The sequence below is a fragment of the Simochromis diagramma genome, unplaced genomic scaffold (assembly GCF_900408965.1).
Source record: "Simochromis diagramma unplaced genomic scaffold, fSimDia1.1 OVJJ01000343.1, whole genome shotgun sequence".
Taxonomy (NCBI): Eukaryota; Metazoa; Chordata; class Actinopteri; order Cichliformes; family Cichlidae; genus Simochromis; species Simochromis diagramma.
The window spans coordinates 3,168,086-3,190,738 of record NW_024386831.1 but is presented as its reverse complement, the minus strand read 5'-3'; the positions used below and the strand labels follow the sequence as shown (position 1 = coordinate 3,190,738).

Here is a 22,653-nt window from a genome sequence, read left to right as displayed (position 1 = left end):
AAATTTCCCTGAGCTAGCATGCTGACAACTGGGTGCGTTACCACTCTAAGATTACATGCAAAACTCACTGCTTTGTCCTGATGTCATAGCTGTGGAAACGCACAAAAAGCAGCTCACATGTGAGGAGTTTAAATTCAAAATGAAACGTGCAACATTTACCTACAAAACAGTGTCGGAGTATGTGAAATAATATTTAAGCTTTTTTTTTTTTTAAACTTCTTGTAATAAAACAGGCCATATGAAGCATCACTGGGATCAGAGTAAATTATAGAGGGTGAGTGCATGCAAGTGGATATTAACACAGTGACAATAAAAAGTAGTTAGCGCACACTTTAGAGAATCACATTACTCAGTCAGGTAAATGGCAATCAGTAGGTAGTGCTGTACATAGGATAACACTGTAATCTCGAGTTTTGGTGGGCCCATGGGAAAATATATTACGTATGTATCCTAGCTTAGATCGTCATTTTGTCTGGAGCAGACTTAAATCTTAAACCTTTAATAAAATGTTCACACATGGCTGGGAAATGTAAATAAATGTGGCTACATGACCTTTAAGTAGAGACAACCAGTGCCATTATGGAGGTCTGCAGGTGAAACGCTTATGTTTGTTTGTCACAGCCTACATGACTCACCCGGTATTCAATCCTCTAAGTTTTGCTGAAGCTCAACAGTGACGGTTAGCATGGCTCCCTCGAGCTACAGCGTCCAAATCCAGAAATGTTGTGGAGAAAAACTGAATTTAACAGTACAGACAGATTTGTTGCACATCTGCTTTGAATCCATGTCCATGGACTTCCATCTCCAAATTTCTCATCCGGTCAATTTTAAAAATGGGAACAGAAGAAACAGAAACTGGAAATGCATAGGAGGAAACAACAGTATGGAAAATGCTAATCACAGTCTCTGTGGGCTGCATTGATGCTACATGCAGTTAGACTTCAAAAATTATCAAAATTGGTAGATCCCTGTTGTGAATGAATGCTGTATGTAGACTAAAATAACGGAAATGGTTTTGTCAGGTCCATTTTAAAGTGGACATGAAACACTACATGTATAAAGGCTAATTTATACCACCAGCCCTGCTCTCAAAAACTGATATAGATGTAAAACTGCCTGTGAAGCTGAATTTAAGAAATAAAAGCTTAAAGTAAAAGTTTTAAAAACGTGTTTAGTGCCACTGGGAACATTATGTCACTTGGTTGGTTGGTTGTGGTCAACAGACTTACATTAGTTTATGTTAGCTAACCAGTACAGAACCAATAAATGTGGAAAAAATAAGGACACGAACAATAAAAAAATCAATCTAAGGGGGTCACTTTTGTGCTACCCATGGGTGCAACAATGAGCTTTATGTTAAAACCAAGTATATACTGTCCACTTTCACTTTCTATTTCTTACGTAGCTGATTGGCAAGCTGCACTGACACAGAAAAACCTACCCGTTAGCTGTAATGTTCAGGTTTGTAAAGCACTTTAGAAATGAGGACAGTGTGGAGGAGTGCCTGTTTGAGTCAGGTGGTTCACTGGACCAACAAGCTGGAGTCAGAAACTCTGATTTTTCCATGTCTGACTGAGTGTACCAAGCGGTCTGGTCTGCTGGTCTCAAAAAAGTGCTTTACAAACCCAAAAATTACAGCTAACAGGTGGATTTTCCTGTGTTAATGCAGACAGTCAAACAAAAAATAACCACTTATTGCTTAAGAAATAGAGAGTGAAAGCAGACAGTATATCCATCTATTTTCTTCCGCTTGTCCTTATCAGGGTCGCTGTTAGCAGCAACTAGCCAAGCTGGTGACATAATGTTCCGTACTAACAGAAGATGGCATAAACATGTTTTTAAAACTTTAACTCTAAGCACTTGATTCTTAAATCAAGCTTCACAGACAGTTTTACATCTGTGTCAGTTTTTGAGAGCAGGGCTCCATGTCTAAATTTGCCTTTATATGTGCAGCGTTTCATGACCACTTTAAATAAGCTTAACAAGTAAGCTTTCATATGTGAAAAACAGCTGCTTGTTACTAACATGAGCTCTACTTTATCAATGTAACTTTCAGCTTGGAAACATGAAACCAATGTGGAAGTACGTTAAACCTGCATTCTTTCTCGTAGCCAGCAGGGGGCGACTCCTCAGACTTGCGTGTATGAAAGACAGTGGGAAGAACTCCTTTAATTTAGTTCTGACTCATGTTAACTCCTCTCCGTTGATTTATGACTTTAGTAGGTGCTTTTCTGATGAGTTTATGGGTTCCGTCTATTTTAAATTGTTTTTATTTTTCAAATGTATGATAGGTTTTTAAGATTTGAGAATGTTAAGATGGTGAATGATGAACAATGAATTTGCTGCACTTGAAGTTTCAAATACAGGATTTTGGTAACCAGTGGGTGACTAATCATAGCTATGTCCATTGTGTTTTTATAGTCCGTGATCACACCCACAATTAGAATATTTTGAGATTATAGGTAGCTCTTTTAATGCTACAGTAGCTTTTATGCTAAACATGCTAAATGTACATTTTAAACTTTTTTTCAAGAAAAAAAAACTGTTTTTCTGTGAAGAAAAGTCTGTTGCAGATAAATACAATCAGCTGCTCACAGCTGATGCCAAACAAGATGCAGACCTCCAAAATGGCTGCCAGACAGTTCATTGCTACACCTGAAAGGCTTCTCGGTATCTTAACGCTACACTGAGCAGAGGTGGAAGCCTAACAATGCCAAGCTGGCTTTTTGTCCCACTTCTGAGCATTTCATCCGGACACAGAATCCAAACTGTGGGATTTGGAGGTCCTCCATGTGTGGCTCGGCGATAAGTCCACCCAGTCGCATGATATATCTCTTCAAGTTGACTCATCCAGCTTCAGAAACTCTAAAAAAAGAAGGTGTGGAGCAGAGTGAGATAGTGGATCTCTGAACCACACAAACAATATCCAAAATGAGACTAGTTTAAAGGAGAAGCCCAAACTGTGATTAATAATAATAATATAATGGAATATTTAAGAAATGCCTTTAAAGATGATTAATCAGCTCACAGGCTTTCTTTGGGGAAAAATTATAGAGAGCAGGGTCTGCCAAAATCAAAAACGAATAAATAAATAATTGTAAAAAATGATAAACTGTTACCAAAATAATAGCATCAATAAATATCTGCATTTATTGTTACACATTTGGCATTTGAATTTACATTTGAATGGAAAAATTAAAAAAAAAGTTATTAATAAAACTTTATTGATCAACCAATAAATTGACTCAATAAGAGCCTCTTCTTTTGCACATTGATACAGAAATGCATTAAAATGTAAAACTGTAAAAAGAGGGTAGAGAAATAAATAAGTTTACAAATATATAAGCAATACCTGCAAAAAAAAAGAAAGAAAAAAGAAAGAGAGGCAAAAAAAAGTAAACAAAAGTACGAATTTACAGCAGGGAAAATGACTTAACGGTTTACTGTCATACGCTTTAATTTATTTTTTATTATTTATTGATCTATTTATTATTAATGAAAGGATAAAAAAGTTAAACAATTTTAAACACTATTTTGTTTTGCATAGTATTTCTGGAGCCCACAGTGTGGACTGTGAAAAGCAGAAACAGTACTTTGAAAATTTGTATTTCTAGCCTCCTGCTGAGCTCACACTTTTTACTTAACAAGGATCCTTTTATCTCTAAAAAGTATGAAAATTCTTCCTCAAAGCCAGCAGACTCGTTGGAGTAAGAGGACTGCCATTAAACTGCCCCACAGAGATCCACTGTAATTTCAGCTTTTTTCGCAGACACTACCTCTTTATCAGTCTCTTTCCTGTGATTTTAAGCGATCTCACACTCTGAGGTACATAAAGCAACTTTTATGGATATTCACGGTTTTATACAAGTTGAGGTTGTGACTTTTTATAAGCAGTTTTTTGAGAGCTGGGCTGAGCCATGTCCACCAGCACAGCAACTTCATCTGCAACTAAACTGAAGCTTTGTACTTGCTATTTTAATTCTGAGCCACAATTTCATATATTTGTGGACAGGCTATATAGGCTTTCTATAAAGAGTGGGGTTTGGTTTATTTTGTATACGGTAAAGGGCAAAAAAGTACATGGTAGATCTTTTGCATTGAATTTGCTTGCTGGTTATAAAGTGGCTGAGGAGTGAACATTGCCTTACGGTTCCACTTTATGTTCCTCAATTGCAGCTGCATACAGAGAATTAATTTCACACAAAAAAAATGTCAGCAGGTCTTGTCACTGATTCCTAAGCACCTTAAATTATGGTAACATAAGATGCATCTGGGATAGAATGTGATTAAACTGTGATCTGATCCCGTTGGGCAAAGATAAAACAGTAACATCCGTCACTGCATGTTGATGAGTGTTCCTGACGTGTTCCACACATAGTCTGAAACAAAACTGACAACTAGTCTGATTCAAGGAATATAAAGGTGGGTGAAAAGTCAATAGGAAAAACCTGAATCCCTGACCCTTACAGTGTGATGCCATCATAGTTCAGGTCCACTTGTTAAGGCAGCCACATGTGCCAAATAAATCTACTGAACTGGACTGTTTCACTGCCCAGTAATGCCTGTGACATGATAGCAAAGCTATTTTTTGTCTGCTATTTTTTGACATGTGCCTTTTCTGCCATAACTCAGCTAAATTTCAACTTTTTTGTTGGCTTTCCAAACACGTTATTTTACCTCCACCTGCTTTCTTTGGAATTATTGACATATCATGAAAGCCTTCACTGCTTTTCTCACAGTCACTGGATAAAAGTGACACTCCTGCAGTGTTAACTTATGAATTTTTGAACCAACACCACAATGTGGGTCATTGTCTCAGTCTGTGTGACGAAGGCAACAAGGGCCAAACACACTATGGGGCCTTACATAAAGTGGCGCACCTGGTCATCAGATCCCCCATCTAAATGGCACAGGGGCTTGTTGAATGATTTGATGAGGATGAAAAAGATGTGAATAGCATTTATGGCCTTCATAGTCACTAGATCCTAACACAGCCAAACACTAATGAGGGATTTTGCTGGCAACAAATGAGGAAACATCTTTTAAAAGAATGGTCTTAATCCCTCCAGCAGACTTCCAGATACTTGCAGAATAATTACTAAAGAGGACTGAGAAACTGTTCTGGACTTGTTTTGGTTTTTCCTGTTATTTGTCAACCTTTTCTCTGTAATCGCTGCATAAAGATATTGGAAATGGGCTGCTGAGGAGTGTGAAACACTTCGATGAGTGTGTTTCTATAAATAAAAAGGTATTCATGAATCTTTATGCGCATCTTGCTGTGATTGCTCATAACCTGTGGCTATTTTTTAACCCACAGGCACGTCTCATGACCTACTACTACACACACAACCGTTGTAAATGCCAGCGTTAATGTAGTGTAGGAAGATGCAAATGATGTTTGGCAAACTTGTGTTAGTCATGTGTTCAGTTGCTACCATTAAGCGTGCTTTCTGCTCAGTGGGGATGAAAATGGGCTTGAAAGCAAAGTGTAGTTTGAAAGCAAAAGTTATTCGTTTTTTTTTTTTTTGTGCAGTGTGAAAAAGTGAAATTACTGAACCTTGGTCTGTCTTTATAACTGCCAGCTCCAGTGACAGGTTTTAAAGGCAGCATTTGAACGTGTCTGACGAGTCTCCCGAAAGAAGAGTTCACATTTATTTTGGTGGATAAAAACTGAAAAAGTATGAAACTTTAATGAAACTTGCCAGTAAACCTTTTCAGTGGGTTAAAATCAACTTAATAGTGTGTAATTTTCAGTACTTAGAACAAACTCTGACACTGTTTTTAGTACTTAAAAGTCCTTGTGACCCCGGCAGTTGGAGGGTTCATAATTTTGCATTTTCCAAGGCTACAGATCAAAGTTCATTACACATAAAAGCCATGTGTTTTAATGGTTCAGTGCATGTTTTATAGATGAATTTAGTTGGTTCACTGGATTTCGGTGGTGGTAATATGAAAATAATAATAAGCTGTGTATCTCACTACATGTAAAATATGCATTGCATACAGTTAAAAATTCATATATTTTTAGACACTGACTTAAATGTGTTATTCTAGCTGTGTGCAAAAACATATTAAAGCTACAGTTATATGACTTTCAGCCATGAGCTTTAAGTGCAGACTGTCTAAACTGCACATACTGTCTGTCACGGTATTTGTGTTTCAACTTATGGAATTATATTCTTTGATTACTGAGGTTCATGTTTTTGGGTTTCTTTAGTTTTCAGGGATCGTAGTCCTCTCTCCCTTAGTGTTTATCTCAGCCTGTGGTTAGTCTCTGTTCCCATGTTTCCCTGTGTCCCAAGTCTAGTGCTTTAGTATTCCCTCTGTTCCAGAGACTGTCTGTTTCCATGTCAAGTCTGCGTCTATGTGATGTCATGCTTCCTGTTTTATTTTGATAGTCCTTGCCTAATGTCACTTTCTTTGTCTCGCGATTTCTGGTCCTCTCGTCGTCTTGCTTGTGCATTTAAGCCCTGTGTTTTCCTTTGCCCTTTGTTGCATTGCATCCTCACTATGCTGTGTTTTTCCCTCTGTGTTCTTAGCCGTTTCCTAGTTTACAGTTGGAGTTTTTGGTCCCAGTTTCTAGTTTACAGAAAGTTTACAGTTTACAGTCAAAATAAAGCTGCCTCTTTGAGTTTACTTCCCATTACTTCCTGCATTTGGGTCCTACATCCTGCCCACCACGCAGCAAAGCTTGACACAGTCACATATTTTCATGCAAGTTGTCCAAATATGCCTGTTCAGTTAACTTAAATGTTGTTTAATGGACCAGCATTAGAGATTTCTTTCATATTTATTCATAAACTAAACCAGTAAAAGGTCCAGAGATTATTCCAAGTGTGTTGGGAAGCTGTTTCCGTGAATCATACAACAAAGATTTCTCTCTTTTTCTAAAGAAAAACTCTTTTCGCAACATTTAGCTGAGGGAAGAAAATTCTCCAGGAGTTAGGTTTACCAGCCTCGACATTAGAAAGGTCATATTATAAATTATTTATATATTGCGGTTAAATATTTCAGTCGTTTGGATCACACTCTCCCAATTACACTTAGTCCAGAATCATATTTGTTCAAATACAAGTCTGCACTTTAAGGGCATATCACACCACATAGCTATAACTGGATTGTTATTGTGGATAACTAAAATAAAAGTTGCCAGTGTTCAAAATATATGGACCTCACTATACGCTATCTCTTAAATAAATGTGGTGTCTTACAGTTGGCCAGCTGAAGTCTCGTCTGTTCTTTCTGTTGGCTCGGAGTGGCTCGTGTTTTCGATTTAATATAGGTCAACTTCTTTGGTTCCAATCCACCTGAAAGGATGAAATAAAACTAATTTTAGACATTGTTTTCTCAATGTTCTCACTCATGTCAAGAACAAGACTCAAATGTGGAGTTAGAAGAACTGCTTGACGCTGACAGGCTGACGTCTTCAAAGAGAGCACGATTATCATCCTGAATTCAAAGTGGCAGCAGATCTAAGAAACGCTAAAGGAGCTGCAGCTGACATCCAGAAAGACGGTAAATGTTTGGCTCAAACAGCCACCTCACATGTGAAAAATAATGCAAATGAAGACATGTTTTTCAGATAGGGAGTGACAGTTTAGGATGCTTAAATAAAACTGTTCTGACTGTGGGATGTCCTGTGCAGACAAACATTTAAATATGCATTTCACCTAAAAACAGTCAGAGACATTAACTGTTCACTTATTTGCTCCTCTGGACAATGTCTAACCAAGCTAAATGGTCCATATGTTAAGCGATCTGAGGCATTTTTTATCTATACAAACTAATTCAACTATGAGTCCTTTATAAAAGTTATTGTTTCTCCCTCATCCTTCACCTGCTTTTAATTTTTCTCTCATAGTCAGCATATCTGAAATTTGTCTATCTTAAAAGATGGTCCTTCATTTTGATCCCATTCATAAGCTCTTTGTATTAAAATTAAACAGTTTTTCTTAAGAAATATGAGGAAAAGGAGGTTCTCAACTGTTTGCTTATCAAGGATGAAGGTTTAACATATCCTCAGTCTCAGGGCATCAAATACTGACTTGGTGTCTGAATAATAAAGAGACAAAGTCCAAAACCCATTGCTCCCTGATAAGGAGGTTTGTCCTGGTGACAAATCTGGGACTTACTTTAAGTCCTCCAACTTTTAAATATGGACCCTATGAAAGAGGACCTGTCACAGTCCTGGGATTTTTGTTATTTTGTGGTTTGGAATTCCAGGTAAATATTTTTATTCTTACTACAACTGTTTTAAAGGTTTGACTTCTGTGTTTGGCAGATTTCTGGTTTCCTGCATTGATTTCAACAATCTAGTAGATCTCAAGCTTTATTTCCAGTGGTTGTTCTAATGATTAGTTTCAGTTTTGCATCCTGTGTTTTGGTTCCTGGTCTTTTGTCTTTGTTTCTTTTAAGATTCCCTCAGTGTTTTCCCTCTGTCACATCTTTCTGTCTTTGTCCTCCTGTGTTTCCCTGACTTTATCTTGATGTTTAGTGTAGGTCTTCTAGCCTCCATTATCAGTAAGTTTCCTTGGGTACTTGTTATTATTCATGTCCCTATCAATCTCCTTTGATTACTTCCTGTTTTTAATTAAAAAGTTTGTTTCATTTGTTTCCTGTGTTAATTTTGCATCAGCCTCTCTCCCTGATTGGTTACTCCGCCACAACTAATTTCTCACCGTAAAGGGGTTACTGTTAGGAATAAATGTATTTAACTCAAATCATATTTGATTTATAAACTATAAAAAAAAAGGTTTTTGAGCATCTAAACGTAATCAGCAAGTAAAAGCAAAAGTAAAAGGGGATTGGAGGGAAACAAGGAAAATAAAAAAGGAACAAATGAGTTGTGAACTATAGTGTGATGTGGTATTTATGGTATCCCTTTGGTGTCTGCTTATGTAGGTCTTTGGCTATGCAAAAATGCCAACAGTGTGTGGTGTTAGGTAAAGTGCTGACTGGTTGAAAAACTGGCTAAACCAGTAAGGGAATGGTAGCGTTCACCATGGAAAGAAAAGGGAAAAAAAGTGCTTTTAATTTCAGCTGAAAATCTTAATAACCCTGCCAAAGATAGCACTTCAAAATGATGAATGAGCTGTAATTAATATTAGCTTACATAAGTAACTTGTTAATTTATAAAGTCAGCCATCAAAAGTTCTCATTTAAGCTCTCGTTTGATTAAAAGTTACCGCCTCAAAATGTAAACCTGCTTCTTTCTGCCTCGGTGTGAAATCAAGTACTTGATTTCACAACATGAGTGTTTTTCCTTTGCTACATGCCGTGTCATTAGCATACTGAGCAGGCCATGTGTGCAATATGCTCTCAGTACCGTGATAAAGGCTCCACTTGTTGTAACGACACCGTGATCGCTTCCAGCAATCTTTATATAAAGGTAAATATTATACTTTGAATCTTCAATTTCCCCGGTAACCTTGAATAACGCAGAGAACGTGTGGATAAATGTGAGTGGATCTTCAGGAAATTTCCTTATGTGCTAAGTGCTCAATAGATACATGACTAATGAATTCCCTTCAGCAAGATTTACTCTGGATATGCCTTTTGTAAAGGAAATGAGCAGTAAATGTCAAGAATAAAGCCTGTTCTTTAAGAGGCTTTAAAAAGCAAGATCATATTTTTAAATCACAGTGCCTACTTAGACCAATTTGCCACAACATTAAAGCCACTGACAGGTGAAGTGAAAAACACTGATACGAAGAAGTGTTCTACTGGAAAGTCTTAGGTCCTGGGATTCACCTGGATTATATTGTACCACCCATTAAAATGAATTTTTTTAAATTTTGGACAATTGAATAAGTACCTAATTTTTACCAAATTATTTTGTTGTTATTCTGCCTTAATTTCATAGCATTTGGTTTTATTTACTAATGTCTTAGAAATCTTTGATCTGGTGCAGGAACCTTAAAAAAACAAGGGGCACTCCCTGGTGACAGGAATCGATTTAAGGATGATAATTTGCCAAATGACAACAAAAATACTGCTGAGGAACAGGTTGAGGATACCCACAAATAGTCCAAGGTCCTCACCTGTCCTCTAAACTTCCTAGATCCCAATCCGCTTGTGTGCTAACACGATGGAAATGCATCCCTTTTAGATCCATGTCCTCACAGATAAGAAGTCTCAACCACTAACCATAAGATATCAAGACAGTAGATTTGTGTCCAAAAAGTCTTGACCATCAGGACACAAAAAAACAAACAAACCACAACTGAGACATATCAGAAACTTTTAAATAAAAAAAAGAAAGCCATTGTATTTGTTGCCAAGATGGTGAAGACTCAAACCCTAACCCTAAATGTATTCTATCATAATATGTCATTTTTATCATTTAAAAAAAATGTCAGGAGTAAAAAAAAAAATAACTGTAACATCCATCAAACTCTTTTCATGTCTTTCAAAAAAATTCCTTTTTACTCCAGTGATCAGACCAAAGAAAGTTGATGATGCTTGGTGATGTTAAAAAATCTGGTGACACGAAGTGGGCGGGACCTAAAGTAAAGTTTTCACACCTTCTAGTTGAGAAACTGAATGGCTACCAATGATATCTCAGGATACTGCTTACATATGACCTGGTAGTAAATACGATAGATTGTTACCTAGGCAACTGTGGCCTTGAATATCTGATCGTGACCAACTGACAGTTTCCAAGCGATGAGACATGAGTGAATCACTTCCAACATAGACACATCTAAAGGGGTTTGCGTCATAACTAATGATGACGTTTACCTTAGAGGAGTTAACCTCTTTACATTCACTGTGTCACCAGTGACCTGTCTGGGGTGATGGTTGGGTTTTATTTTAGCCACATGCTAAACAGAGAAATTACTAGACAATATTTTACAAGTCTCATAAATTTTGGAATTTGCAGTTTTCCAGATAAAAGATTTTCCATTTGGATTTGGGCACTTCCAAACAGGTGGAATTTCCACAGAAAAAGCCATATGTTAGCCAAAACCCACTCTAAATGGATTGCTGGTGATCTGGTGGATGTTACATCAAGTATAAGATAGGTGTTTATTACACAGATCAAACTCGGAACATTATACCAGCAACGCTACAAGTAAGAAAGATTAAGTAAGAGAGCATAAAAGTTTCCATCATTACTATAAGCTTTATTCCTGCAGTCCAAAGTTCAAAGCTGTACCTTTGGTCATTTTACCGTACCTTGTGGTGCTCTGGGTAGCCTGCTCTGGGCTTCACACACACTGGCAGAGGTCATAATGGGTTCAGACGGGGTTTGGATGGGCTGGAGGAAGGCCACAGTGGGGAAAGGCACTGACTGGATATGGGTCATGGAGGAATCGGACAGAGAGTTTGGCACCCCTGCATGGCTGCCGTCCTTATAGCTGGAGGGAATTCTCCACCGGGGTAACGGGGAAGGAGATGCGTCCTCGCTGGAGGAGCCAAGGACACTGGGAGGACTGAGGGATTGCTCTGGGGTTGATGAGGATTTGGGGAGGAGGTGCAGGATGGAGGAGAAGAAGGAACAGGATTCAGGAAGGGGGATGGTCCCGATTCCACTGTCCAACGTTCGCATCTTGCAGCCGGAGCCTGCGGCACAAGGAGAACAGCTGAAGTGGTTCAGGGTGGAGGGAATAAAAGGGAGAACATCAGGAATGAGACAGAGGGGTGACCATGGTTGAAGTGGCATTAAAGTAACCTTTAAAATAAATATGTACATGAATATAGATACTAACAGGCCTATTGTTAATCATTTATCTGGTACTCTAGCTGACTTTGTGTCTCCAGGAGCTGTTACAGTGAGGGCAGCTTCATCAATCAATAATAATGGATCTTCTCTGCAGTATCATAACTGATTCTCTCGTGCCTCCTTGTTATTCCTACCACATATCTTGACTGTTTGCCTGTTTTAAGCAGCTCGATCCTTGTGTTCTGGTCATTTGCAACACATGGTTAGTCTTTCCTTCCTCTCTTTCACGGTCTAACTTTCAAAAGCCTTAAAAGCCAAGTCGAAAAGCAGTCCAATCTAATTATATAAGTGTGTGAGGCAGGGTAACGGTTACTTTGCTCTCCAGCAGAAAATGACTCAGCCAAATCAAGTCCACTTGAACCACTGCTTTTATTTTACAGATATTGTTTGATGGCTCTGACTGTTAGCATGCACTGGTCACATGGTGAATATGAAATGCACACAATGGCATGTGACATGAAATACAAATGCACGCTGCTGGGGGTATTTAATTAACAAAATATTTGAAATCTTAAACAAAAATGGTTCTGTTGTATGCATTATTTAAACGAGTGTAAGATTAATTCTTAAATGTATTAAGCACTTTTTGTTGAAAATATAAAGTAACTTGAAAAATGAGCCCTTTTCCACAAATATTCAAAGGATGTAATGCTTTGGTAAGCAGCATTAGCTAATATTAGCTTATAAATGTAGTACACTAATCAGTAAAATCATCAAAGCACCAACTTCCAGCACAGCAAAGACAAACTCAGAATATAAATTAAAAAATAAATACTGGTGTTGCTTCAAGTAGAAATTTGCTAGTAACAGTAGTAAGAAAGTAAGCTAAGTTTAGCTAGATAGCTACTAAATCAAGCTATCAAGGAATCTGTTCGGATTAGCTGATAAGCAAAGGGTGGGCAATTACTTTACCCAAGTGGCCACATGAGAAACTGGGACTGTTGTGAAGGGCCACACCAATAAGCTGAACTCAGTTAAACTCAGTAATAATGCTATCTCTTTATAAGCTTATTCACAACAGTGAACAACAGTACCAGTTTCTCATGTGGCCCCTTGAGACAAGGAAATACCCACGTTTGAGATACGATAAAATTAGCTACCTGGCCAAATAAGGATTTGACCATCTGGGAAAAGTACAGTATCATGAACATGATATTAGATCATGGAGGATGTTTACCATTAAATGTAATGCTAAGTTGTCTTTCCTCTTAATGAGAAAGGCAGTTAATATTAGTTAACACCAGTATTTCTGCTAACACAGATGAATTGCTAGCTATGTCACACAGCAAACTGTTGTCTTAAAGTGGTCAGCTAAGTCATCCAAACTACTGACTATCAATTTCATAATATTTTATCACCTAACATTATAAACTCAGCAATACCAATTACTTATGTTAGATGCTATGGCTAGATGGCTAACCACATCTTGCTTGCTAACGTTACTGCTCACAGAATCTGAGTGGAAACGTTAAGTGGATGACTTGGCAAATAACTTCATCAGCTAACCTAATCCATGATACTTACTTGCATATAAGGTCAGTGTTGTTTTTAATCCATCAGTAAATTATGTAATAGAATGAAGTAAAGATTTATAACATTTATGTTATACAGTAATAGCCAGAATGATGGCAATTTTCCAGGAGGCTGTAACTTAGCTACACAACTTAACTCACAAGTAATTTTTTAAAACTCACTATACAGATATTCAGGTATTTACTGGTCTCTCAGTTGTTATACAAGGTTCATACAACATTCAGTGCATTAACAACAAAATGCATAACTCATTTAAGACTAATATATGCAGAAATTGCACTGGATTTTTTAGTTTTTGCATCACTGTTCAGCCACATTTGCATCAGAGAACCATTTTTGTGTATCATAGGAAACCAAAAACAACATGAATCACTCCAGTCACCCATCTAGCGTGCACATCATTGAAATAAGAAAATATTTCTTCAAGCTGTTGTCATGCAGACTCATGTTTTAATATGTAGCCTGAAGCATGAAGCCTGTAGGCAATCACACTGTGGAGCTGAGGCAACAGCTGTGCCCCCTTTATTAATTAAGATGTGCAGGCATGAGACTTTTGAGTGCTCCTCTGGGTTTCTTCAAGCCTGTTTTTCTTCATTTTTTTCTAATTCTGATTTTAAGCTGTTGTGCCCCGATTAATTGAGAACTTAAAATGATCACATTAAAAGTCATGCTATGTTTGAAAATAGACAAATGTGGAAAGGGGAATGGTAAAACCATTATCAATAATGCTGAAAAACATTAAGTTACATTTTAACTAGAAGCTCTGGAAACACCTCAGTAGATTGTAATTCTTTAAAGTTACAGCCTGAGCTGGAAAACATTAACATCGATTACAGTCATCCACTGCAGCTTCCTCATATTAAATAATAGCTTTAAGTAGCTATGTTTAAATCAGCCAACTTGTACTCATGCAGCAACAAACAAGAACAAATAATTGAACTGTGGAGAAGTAGGACAGAAATGTTATTGATTAGTCTGGTCTTAGGTTGGAAGTCTTCTTTAGAAAGGCAGGATCACAGAGGCTGAGAATTGATTGCTTACAATAAGCCTCAGCTGTATTGAGAACAATCAATAGCTGCTTAATGTCACAAGATAACAGTGCAGTACTTAGTATTTAAAAATTATATAGCATACACATAAAAATAATATGACATGGTTTCTGTTTAAGCAGAAAAGTTTCATGTAAAGTGTCCCTACTGTGCTTTTTCCAGCTCTGTATTTTCATTTTTTGACTCTACTGCAGTAGCTTTGCATGATTTACAGTTCAAAATAATCCTTTACTCACTATAGAAGTTCCCGACTTCATACTTCAAAGCCAACCATTTTAGCTCCTCCCCTTTTAAGCAAACTGATTGGCTGTCACTTGACAAATTATTTTAGTAGTTGGTTTGGACTAATGTGGGTCCTGATTACAATATTAGGGATATCTTCTTATTCTCTGTGACATCATACAGAGCCAAGAACAGAAAAAAACCTGCCAGAATTGGAGCATTTAATGGAGTCTAAAATATTAGTTTCTGGCTCACAGGGATTATTTGCACAAAAACTGACCTCATTATTTGAAACGCTGGCCATGTTTAATATGAATAGTTTATATATGACATAAAATATTGAAAAAGCACAATAGGTCATCTTTAAGGGTATGTGTTCGATAAGTTTAAGGCAGTGGTGTCAAACAACAATCAAATTGTCAAAATCTCTTCATAGGTTTTACAGCCTTTCCTACTGATGAAGACCACCCAAGAGCCATTCATACTGCATTAAAATAATTAAGCAATAGATAAACAACTAAATGACAGAAAAGTCTTTATTTACTATTGTTTATAGAAACTGTTTTTTTTGTTTTGTTTTGTTTTTTTTTACCATAGGATCAAAATAAAAACAAAAATGTTATTTTATTTGTTTTAGTTTTACTGTGAATTAACAAAAACTTCTGTTTTTAAATAGACTTGCAGATTGCTTTCACTTCATTGTCTTTATCAGCAGCATTTCGTTATCACATTGAAAAACTGAGACTGTTCAATACTGTTGAAATTGCAGTTCTTTTTCTTATGTTTATTGGGATTGAATGCATAGTTAAATTTCTCCATACTGACAGAAGGGGCATTTTCTCTGGTTCTCTGGTTTGACTTAAGGTCAATGTGGGCTTTATGTGGCCCACGATGTAATATGAGTTTGATATCCCTGATTTAACGTATTGATGTTCACATCTTAATAGGTCAAAAGGCTGGGCAGCAATTTACACCTCTCAGTAAAGGGCATCTTGTTAGTGAAAATCAACTTGAAAACAAAAATAAAATCTGACAAGCTTGACTTGAATGTAAAAGCGAAACTCATCACAGAAAAATAATTCAAACACAGACCAGAAAGGGGAAATCCAGTCGTCTTGCTCTTTTTAGAGTTGCTACAGCGGATCATCTGCCTCCATCTCATCCTGTCCCAGCATGTTCCTTTATCACACCAACAGTCTGCATGTCCTGCTTCACTACATCCATGAATCTTCTCTACAGGCTTCCCCTTTTCCTCCTGCCTGGCAGCTTCATATGTAGCATCCTTTTTCCAGTACATCCGCTATTCCTTCTCTGCAAACCTCAGGCTTGCCTCTCTAACTTCGTGTCCAAACCATCTTAGCCTGAGTCGTCCCTCTGATGTACTCATGTGTAATCTTGTCCTTTGGATGGTGCTTAAAGACAAATGCAGCTGGTTAACCTCTTAAGCCCCAACGCCCCCTGATACGGGGGCAAAAGGCAGGAGATCAGTTAGGCTTGGGGTTTAAGAGGTTAAAGGAGTTTGTACCCTAACCTGCTGCACATTCTTTCCAGCTTGATCTCTCTGCCTAGCCAATCAACACCTTCCTTAGCATCCAGCCTTACATACAAAGCCTTTTCCTTTGCCATCACTCACTTCTGTATGCCCAGCCTCCCAATACTCTGAAATCACAAATATAAAGACTACTTTTAATAGAAAAACCTTTTTTTTCTAAACTTTTCTCTAATCGTTGAGTGGGAATGGAAGTGGCCTCAAACATGAGCTCACTTCCACGTTCGTTATAACAACGTAGCCAAACATCCCATGACATCATTTGTATGCGACACAAATGTTGTGGATGCCAAGGTGATGTTATACCTGCCTCTCGGTGTGTGACTTTTCACGAGACTCTGTACAGCTATTTTCCTCGTTGCCGAGTGTCAAAAAGGGCGGTTTTGATTTTTGTGAAGGAGAAAGTCTTATGACTCATCAGGTGACGCCACTGGTTAGCCAATTTGTGGCATGCAGTCTGTTGACATCACATTTTTGGATTTGCTTGGATCTTTGTGCCAGGTACTATGACCTAATCGAAAACCTAATGGACTTAATGGAGTTGTGCCGAGCTGACCCAAGTCAGTACTAAAAGGGCTAATAGAGAGTCAAACAGGGCATGAAACAGGATCTCTTGGCTGATAAACCTGCACCTTTTTACATGACCAGCCTTGCATCTTTGGTTTATAAAATGAGATTATTATTGGTGCTATTGTTATTAGGCAATAAAAATTACCTGCAGAACGAGCAGCACACTCGTTATGATATAGTTTAGTGAGTTATATAGGGAGATATTATGTAAGGAGCAGATACGGCACTCCATGAATGCTGCAAATCTATGGCAAAGATGATGGATGCCCCGCTCCTGCCGCAGAGATCCTGACAACAACCAAACGAATCATATCATAGTGGATCGAACAATTCAAAGTTTCGCCGCATGCTGTCCAGATATTAGCTGTACATATGACTATCCATATCGGGTCAGTGGCACGTTTCACTAGTTTGGTTATATGAGCACTTTGGTTGGTGATAAACACATGGACTATATAAAAGAAGGATGTAGCCACCGTGATGTTGCCCGTTATGAATACTTGAGCTTGGTGATTTGAAGGTGGATGTGACTATGAAGCTGCACGCTGACAAATAAATACCAGTCCATTTCCATCATGCAAACAACTTTAAAACTTTTAAGACATGTAATTTTACAGGCGTGTGACGGCCCAGCTGCAGCAGCCTGTCCTGCATTATGCATTCCCTTGTTTGTCCCTTTGTTTTGCCTTGCAGGCTCCTGGTAATCAGTGCAGCTGGGAGCACCTGGCTGGTCTCTGTAGCATTTATGAGCTGGCTGTCACAATATTTCCTCTCCATTCACCGTGCACCTTTTATTTGAGGTTTTATACAAAACTCCACCCTACAGCTAACATTCAAGCACTCCTGACGACTTACACACCTAATAAAATTGTAGTTTTTGCCTCTTTTTAGTTAACAAATTTGCATTAAACTGTGTCTCTGCCATTACTTTTCATGGCTCATGAGTTGGACCATGACAAGGGGGTAATAAAAACATGTTTTTATCTCAGCTGGATTTTAAAATAAGACTTCAGTTTGATGAGGAGTGGCTAAGATAAACTCTAGTGGCTTCAATGCGAAGCCAGAAAGTTTCTCAGTAAAGTATGAGACTGAAAATGAGAATTTAATTGTGGTATTTTTGTTTTGTGCCTCTTCGCTTTAATGCATCAAGTTGAAAGCTGCTCTGTCGAGTCTGCATCAGGCCCAGCATTTTGGAGTCTGGGTGGTATAATTCAGCTCACAGCTGAAGGCAAACTTAATTCACTCAGTAGTAGTTTGGCTGATCGTGCTTAGCTGGTGCAGCGCTGAAATTTTAATGAGGTGATTAACCCCCGAGGGCAAGCGTTCGTCCGTATCAAACATGCTTGATATTTGCAGCGCCTCGCCGATGGTGTCACTCTGGCCAATGAAATTTCAGTACGGTCTGTCACCGGTCCTCCACTGGAGTGATGTGGAAAGTTTAATAAGCCGCTATTTCTAATTTAGTGAGTGACCACAAAGCAGAAAGAGCCAAATAAAGTTTTACTCCTCGTCTGTTATCTCTTTCCCACTCGCCTGCTTTTAAATAAATTGCCACCTTTAGTTTCACCTCGTTAGTAAGCATCAGGCTTAAATGCTTTTTAAACTTGCTTTGTGAGAGATTTCATCTACACCGAATTATTACTGAGCAGCAATCCAAGCCTAGCACAGAACATGAGTGTTTTTGGTGTGTTCTTGATTCTCTGGTATTAAATCACACAGGTAAAAAAAACCCACTCCAGCCTAATGTGTCTGTGCATTTGTTTTCAAAAGGGTAATTAGAACAGATCCAGTGGGACAGTCAGTCCAGAACTTTAAGGACCAAATTGGTCAAAATGCAGAATTTTTAAATTTTTAACCAGCAGATAACAGGAAAAAGGGACGAGAGAGATTAGTTTGATTTGCCCATATGAACCCATGTTTGCAGCTGTGACCTTGCTTCATAAAAAAATAACAGATTATAAAAATGTAATTGCAGTTCAAGAAGCAAACTAAACGTCTATGCCTACACCGAAACATCCAGATCTGTTGGGATCTTCTGTATGTGGAATTTGCATGTTTTTCTTGTGCCTAAATGAGTTTCCTTCAGATACTACCAGTTCCTCCCACTGTCCAAAGGCATGCATGTTAGGTGAACTGGAAAATGGATGTACTGCAGATCTTTCTTGTTTTCTCACATGCCAGTTACCAGAGTTTGCCTGAGTATGCTCCTAAAGGTATAGACTGACCAAGTCACCAGAATCCATCTGTACACTGTATACAGATGCATGAAATCCACTGCCGTCCCATCCAGCAGCTGCTGAGATATTCCAGTTTGAATCAAAGACTGAAACATCCACTACAGGGAGCGTTCTCCCACACGTGTGCCCAAATTTGAACATTATTAAACTAAGATTGAAATTTCAGTCCCATGCAGCCCTCTGCATGAGAAAATTACATCTGCACCCCATCTTATTATGGCAAGCATACCAACTTTCAGCTATCAGTTGGAGGGAGATTGTTGGACTAAATGGTGGGGCGAGCGTGTGTGTGTGTGTGTGTTGGAACATTAAACAGTGCAGAGGTGTATTTCAGAGGGGGAAAAAAGTCCCACGGGACAATAATAACCGTAATAATTAGTTTTCAGCTCAAACTTGCCGTCTATGCTGCTCACAAATGCACAATGTAAAAAAAAAAAAATCCTAAAAAAACAGTAATATTCCAGCAGCTGGGGCACCAAAATAATACCAGAAAATAACAGAAAATAACTTTCCCATGAAAATACGGTTATTTTCAGTAATGAAAATACACTTTGTTGCCCTAATTTTACATGGGATTTTGCCTTTTTCAAGTGCTTTTAAACATTAAATTAGGAACAATTTAATGTGATTAAACAATGAAATTACCTATAAACTGAATGAATGCGGCAATATGAATAATAATACTTAAATGTACAGAAACATACAGCTAACAGTTGGTTTAAATAATAATGGATTGCATTCATATAGCGCTTTATGAGAACCTCAAAGCGCTTTACAATTCCACTTTATAACTCCCCTCTGACCATCACCACTAGGTGGTAGGTGAAGTGTCTTGCCCAAGGACACAACGACCGAGAGTGTCCGAGCCGGGGCTCGAAGCGGCAACCTTCTGATTACAAGGCGAACTGCCAACTCTTGACGATTGCCCTACTAAATATGCATATGTACAGACAGATACATTTAAAAAACAAAGAAATTATGTTTTATTACATTTACAGTGATTTTACTTTAATTTACATTTGAAATGTGAAATCACAGTCTCTTTATGTAAATTTAATGATATTCTAGAAGAACAGTACAAAACTGTAAAATACACAGTAAAATACTTTTATATTACAATTTTTTTTTACAGTGTGTGTTTTTACTTCATATGTAATCAAACTGTATTTAACTCACTCACTGACTCAAATGAACAGGCTTCTTACTCCCATGTTCTTTTACTTCCTAACAAATTCTATATGATCTTAATGGTGTGTATTATTATGCTAATGTTGCATTATTTTGGCAATATTTTATCCAGTCATCCCAATAAAGACCACTGAATTCAGTTCAATTTAAATACTTACAGAGTTACACTAAGCAGACATGCATGTGCACAATACCTGTAAAGCTGCAAGGTGTAAGTCTCATTAATAATCTCTAACAGGCAGGTGTTAAATTAAAGGATAGATATGGACATAAGTGGGGAAAATCTCCAATCTTTGTGGTGTTGAGATGTAAAAACAAAAACTAAACGTGAAGACTAAAATAAAAGGTTCAAGCTAATCTTTTTTTCATAAAGAGCTGGTTTTGAAGCTTCTCCTTTTATCTGGAGACTTTTTGGGCAGTGTGAGAATGAAAGCAAAAGTGTGTGTCAGCCATGCGTTATGGTCGTCATATGGCTTCACACCTCTGCAGGGCAGTGAGCTGTCTTTGGTTGCAGCAGCAGTTTGGTCCACAGAATCAAAACAGCTGAAGCAGATTCATCATGGATCCACCACTCACAGTAAAACTGGCCATGAGTAAGCTCGAGTGAATACGTTTATCTTGATTTGATGAGCCTGGGCATGCAGATTTTTAGTGCATGAGTCCGTGAAGATGAGTGGTCAAGCCTACCGTTAAAGAGCAAAGTCTGCATGGTGTAAAGCCACGGTGGAATGATTTGCTCCGATTTAAAAAAAAAAACATGAACAGAGATATGGTGGCGGCAAAAGCACAAACTGACAAAATTTAGCATTTTGCATGTTTGCTTGACTGCTCATGGCATATTTATCATGTTCATGACTTACACATGTGTGTCAAATTTGGTCTTCACTTCTGTCTGCAAACTGTAAAACGGTAAGCACAGATGAAACCTTAATGCTATCATTGTTTGAAAGACACATTAACATTGCTACTGGTACCGAGTCAGAGGCTTCTAAAACTATTTAAGGAGACTGTGACAGAACAGAGGAGAGAAAAGTCTGACCTATTACTGCATCCTGGTTCGGGCTCTTCACCGTGGATCCATTTTCACTGTCAGATCTTCTGTTCATCATCTGCATCTTTGTATTTTTGAAGAAAAATAAAAACAAAGATATTAAAACTTTATACATTTGTACATTAAGCAGTTTTTCATCGCATGTTTCTTTTAGAAAACACTGCATACATTTCCACTGAAATCACTGAGATCACACCATGTTAGACGAACCAACTCAATGAGTGAAACTAAAGACATGTAATCTTCTCCTTCTAATAGAACATGGTCTCTGACTCTGGATGGCATTACTTTGGTCTGCAGCAGCATGATGAGTAACCTTGGTGTCATTTTTGATCAGGATGCATCCTTCAGCTTGTGCATTTAACAAATGGGTTGCTTTCTTTTATCTGCATAGTGCTGTCAAAATCAGAAGCGTCCCGTCTCAGAGTGAAGCTGAAAAGCTAATCCATGCATCTGCTACTTATAGCGTTGACTCGTTATCTGAAAGCTCCCTAAAAACAGTCAGTTGATCCAAAATAAAAGTAAGAAACTTAATTCAAGCTTAGCGTGTGGCTAAAACAAGCCCTTACACAGGGCATTTGTGACAAGAAAGTACAGTACACATGTTTTACCTGCCTCTTATTTCTTAAAAAATATTTTTCTTTTAATTTTTTTAATTGGTCTTCAGCAATAGTTCTTCAGGCTTTCCAAAGATTGTTTAAGACATTGGCTGCTTTTTCACTCATTTTCAACTGAATCTTTGTCCCTGACAATTTTCACAATAATGCGCGTTTGTTTGTTAAACACTGACCTATAAATCATTCTAACAGCCCACAGCCCATAGAAACCCCACATCATTTATTTTAATGCGTTTAGTTCGATCTATGAAAAAGGCCATAACACAGATTGACAGATGTAAAAAAAAAAAAAAAAAGTATTTTTGCACCAATAGGGTGATTCCCAAAGAGCTATCAACCTGTCTGTCTGAACATGTTGTAGAGTGTGTTCTTAAAAAAATTAAGAACTGGACAAGTTGAGGACAAAAGAAGAAGTGGCAGATTTTTTGTTTTTTTTTAAAAGCAGATGGACAGTATTTGAAACTGAACTGAAAGGAACTGACAGAGTGATGAATTTAACTTCAGGCAAGCATCCAAAGAAGAGCTTTAAATGTCGTTCAAGTAGCCTGGAGAACTATTCCTGAAGACTACTTAATGAAATGACAAAAAATCTGCCTGAGAGAGTTCAGACTGTGATGAAGAATAACGGTGGTCAGACCAAATATTTATTTATTTATTTTTAATTCAGTTCCTAAAGTGTTTCCCTGTCGGTTTCTCCTTCATGTTTCTTCTTTATGTGTTTAGGTTTCGTTTTTTGATGGACCATCCTGCATTTGGGTCCTTCCCAGAAAGTTTGGAGGAATGGTTTGTGGATTTGAACTGAAGTCTAGCTCATTTATTAAAACAGCTGACAATCAAGTACTGAACAAAATCTGGCTTTTGGTCAATGCATACTGATGTCGTATTTTAACTGACTGGGCACTCCTATAGCAT

General features: G+C 37.8%; 1 protein-coding gene across 5 annotated transcripts in view; it reads right to left on the bottom strand.

The window, feature by feature from the left end:
- Positions 1-219: 219 nt before the first annotated feature.
- LOC120730898 (nck-associated protein 5-like) overlaps positions 220-22,653 on the bottom strand; it is a 95,551-nt gene continuing 73,117 nt past the window's right edge. For 2 of the 5 annotated variants that reach the window (XM_040027482.1, XM_040027483.1), the window contains exons 11-14: positions 21,113-21,188; positions 11,179-11,565; positions 7,212-7,307; positions 220-2,865 (exon numbers count right to left, since the gene is read on the bottom strand). In XM_040027482.1, coding sequence (XP_039883416.1) covers positions 2,864-2,865; positions 7,212-7,307; positions 11,179-11,565; positions 21,113-21,188 — 561 coding nt within the window. In that variant the 3' untranslated portion in view covers positions 220-2,863. Of the gene's footprint in view, positions 2,866-7,211; positions 7,308-11,178; positions 11,566-20,933; positions 20,973-21,112; positions 21,189-22,653 lie in introns of those variants that run through there. The other 3 variants (XM_040027484.1, XM_040027485.1, XM_040027486.1) reach the window with 3 other exon arrangements.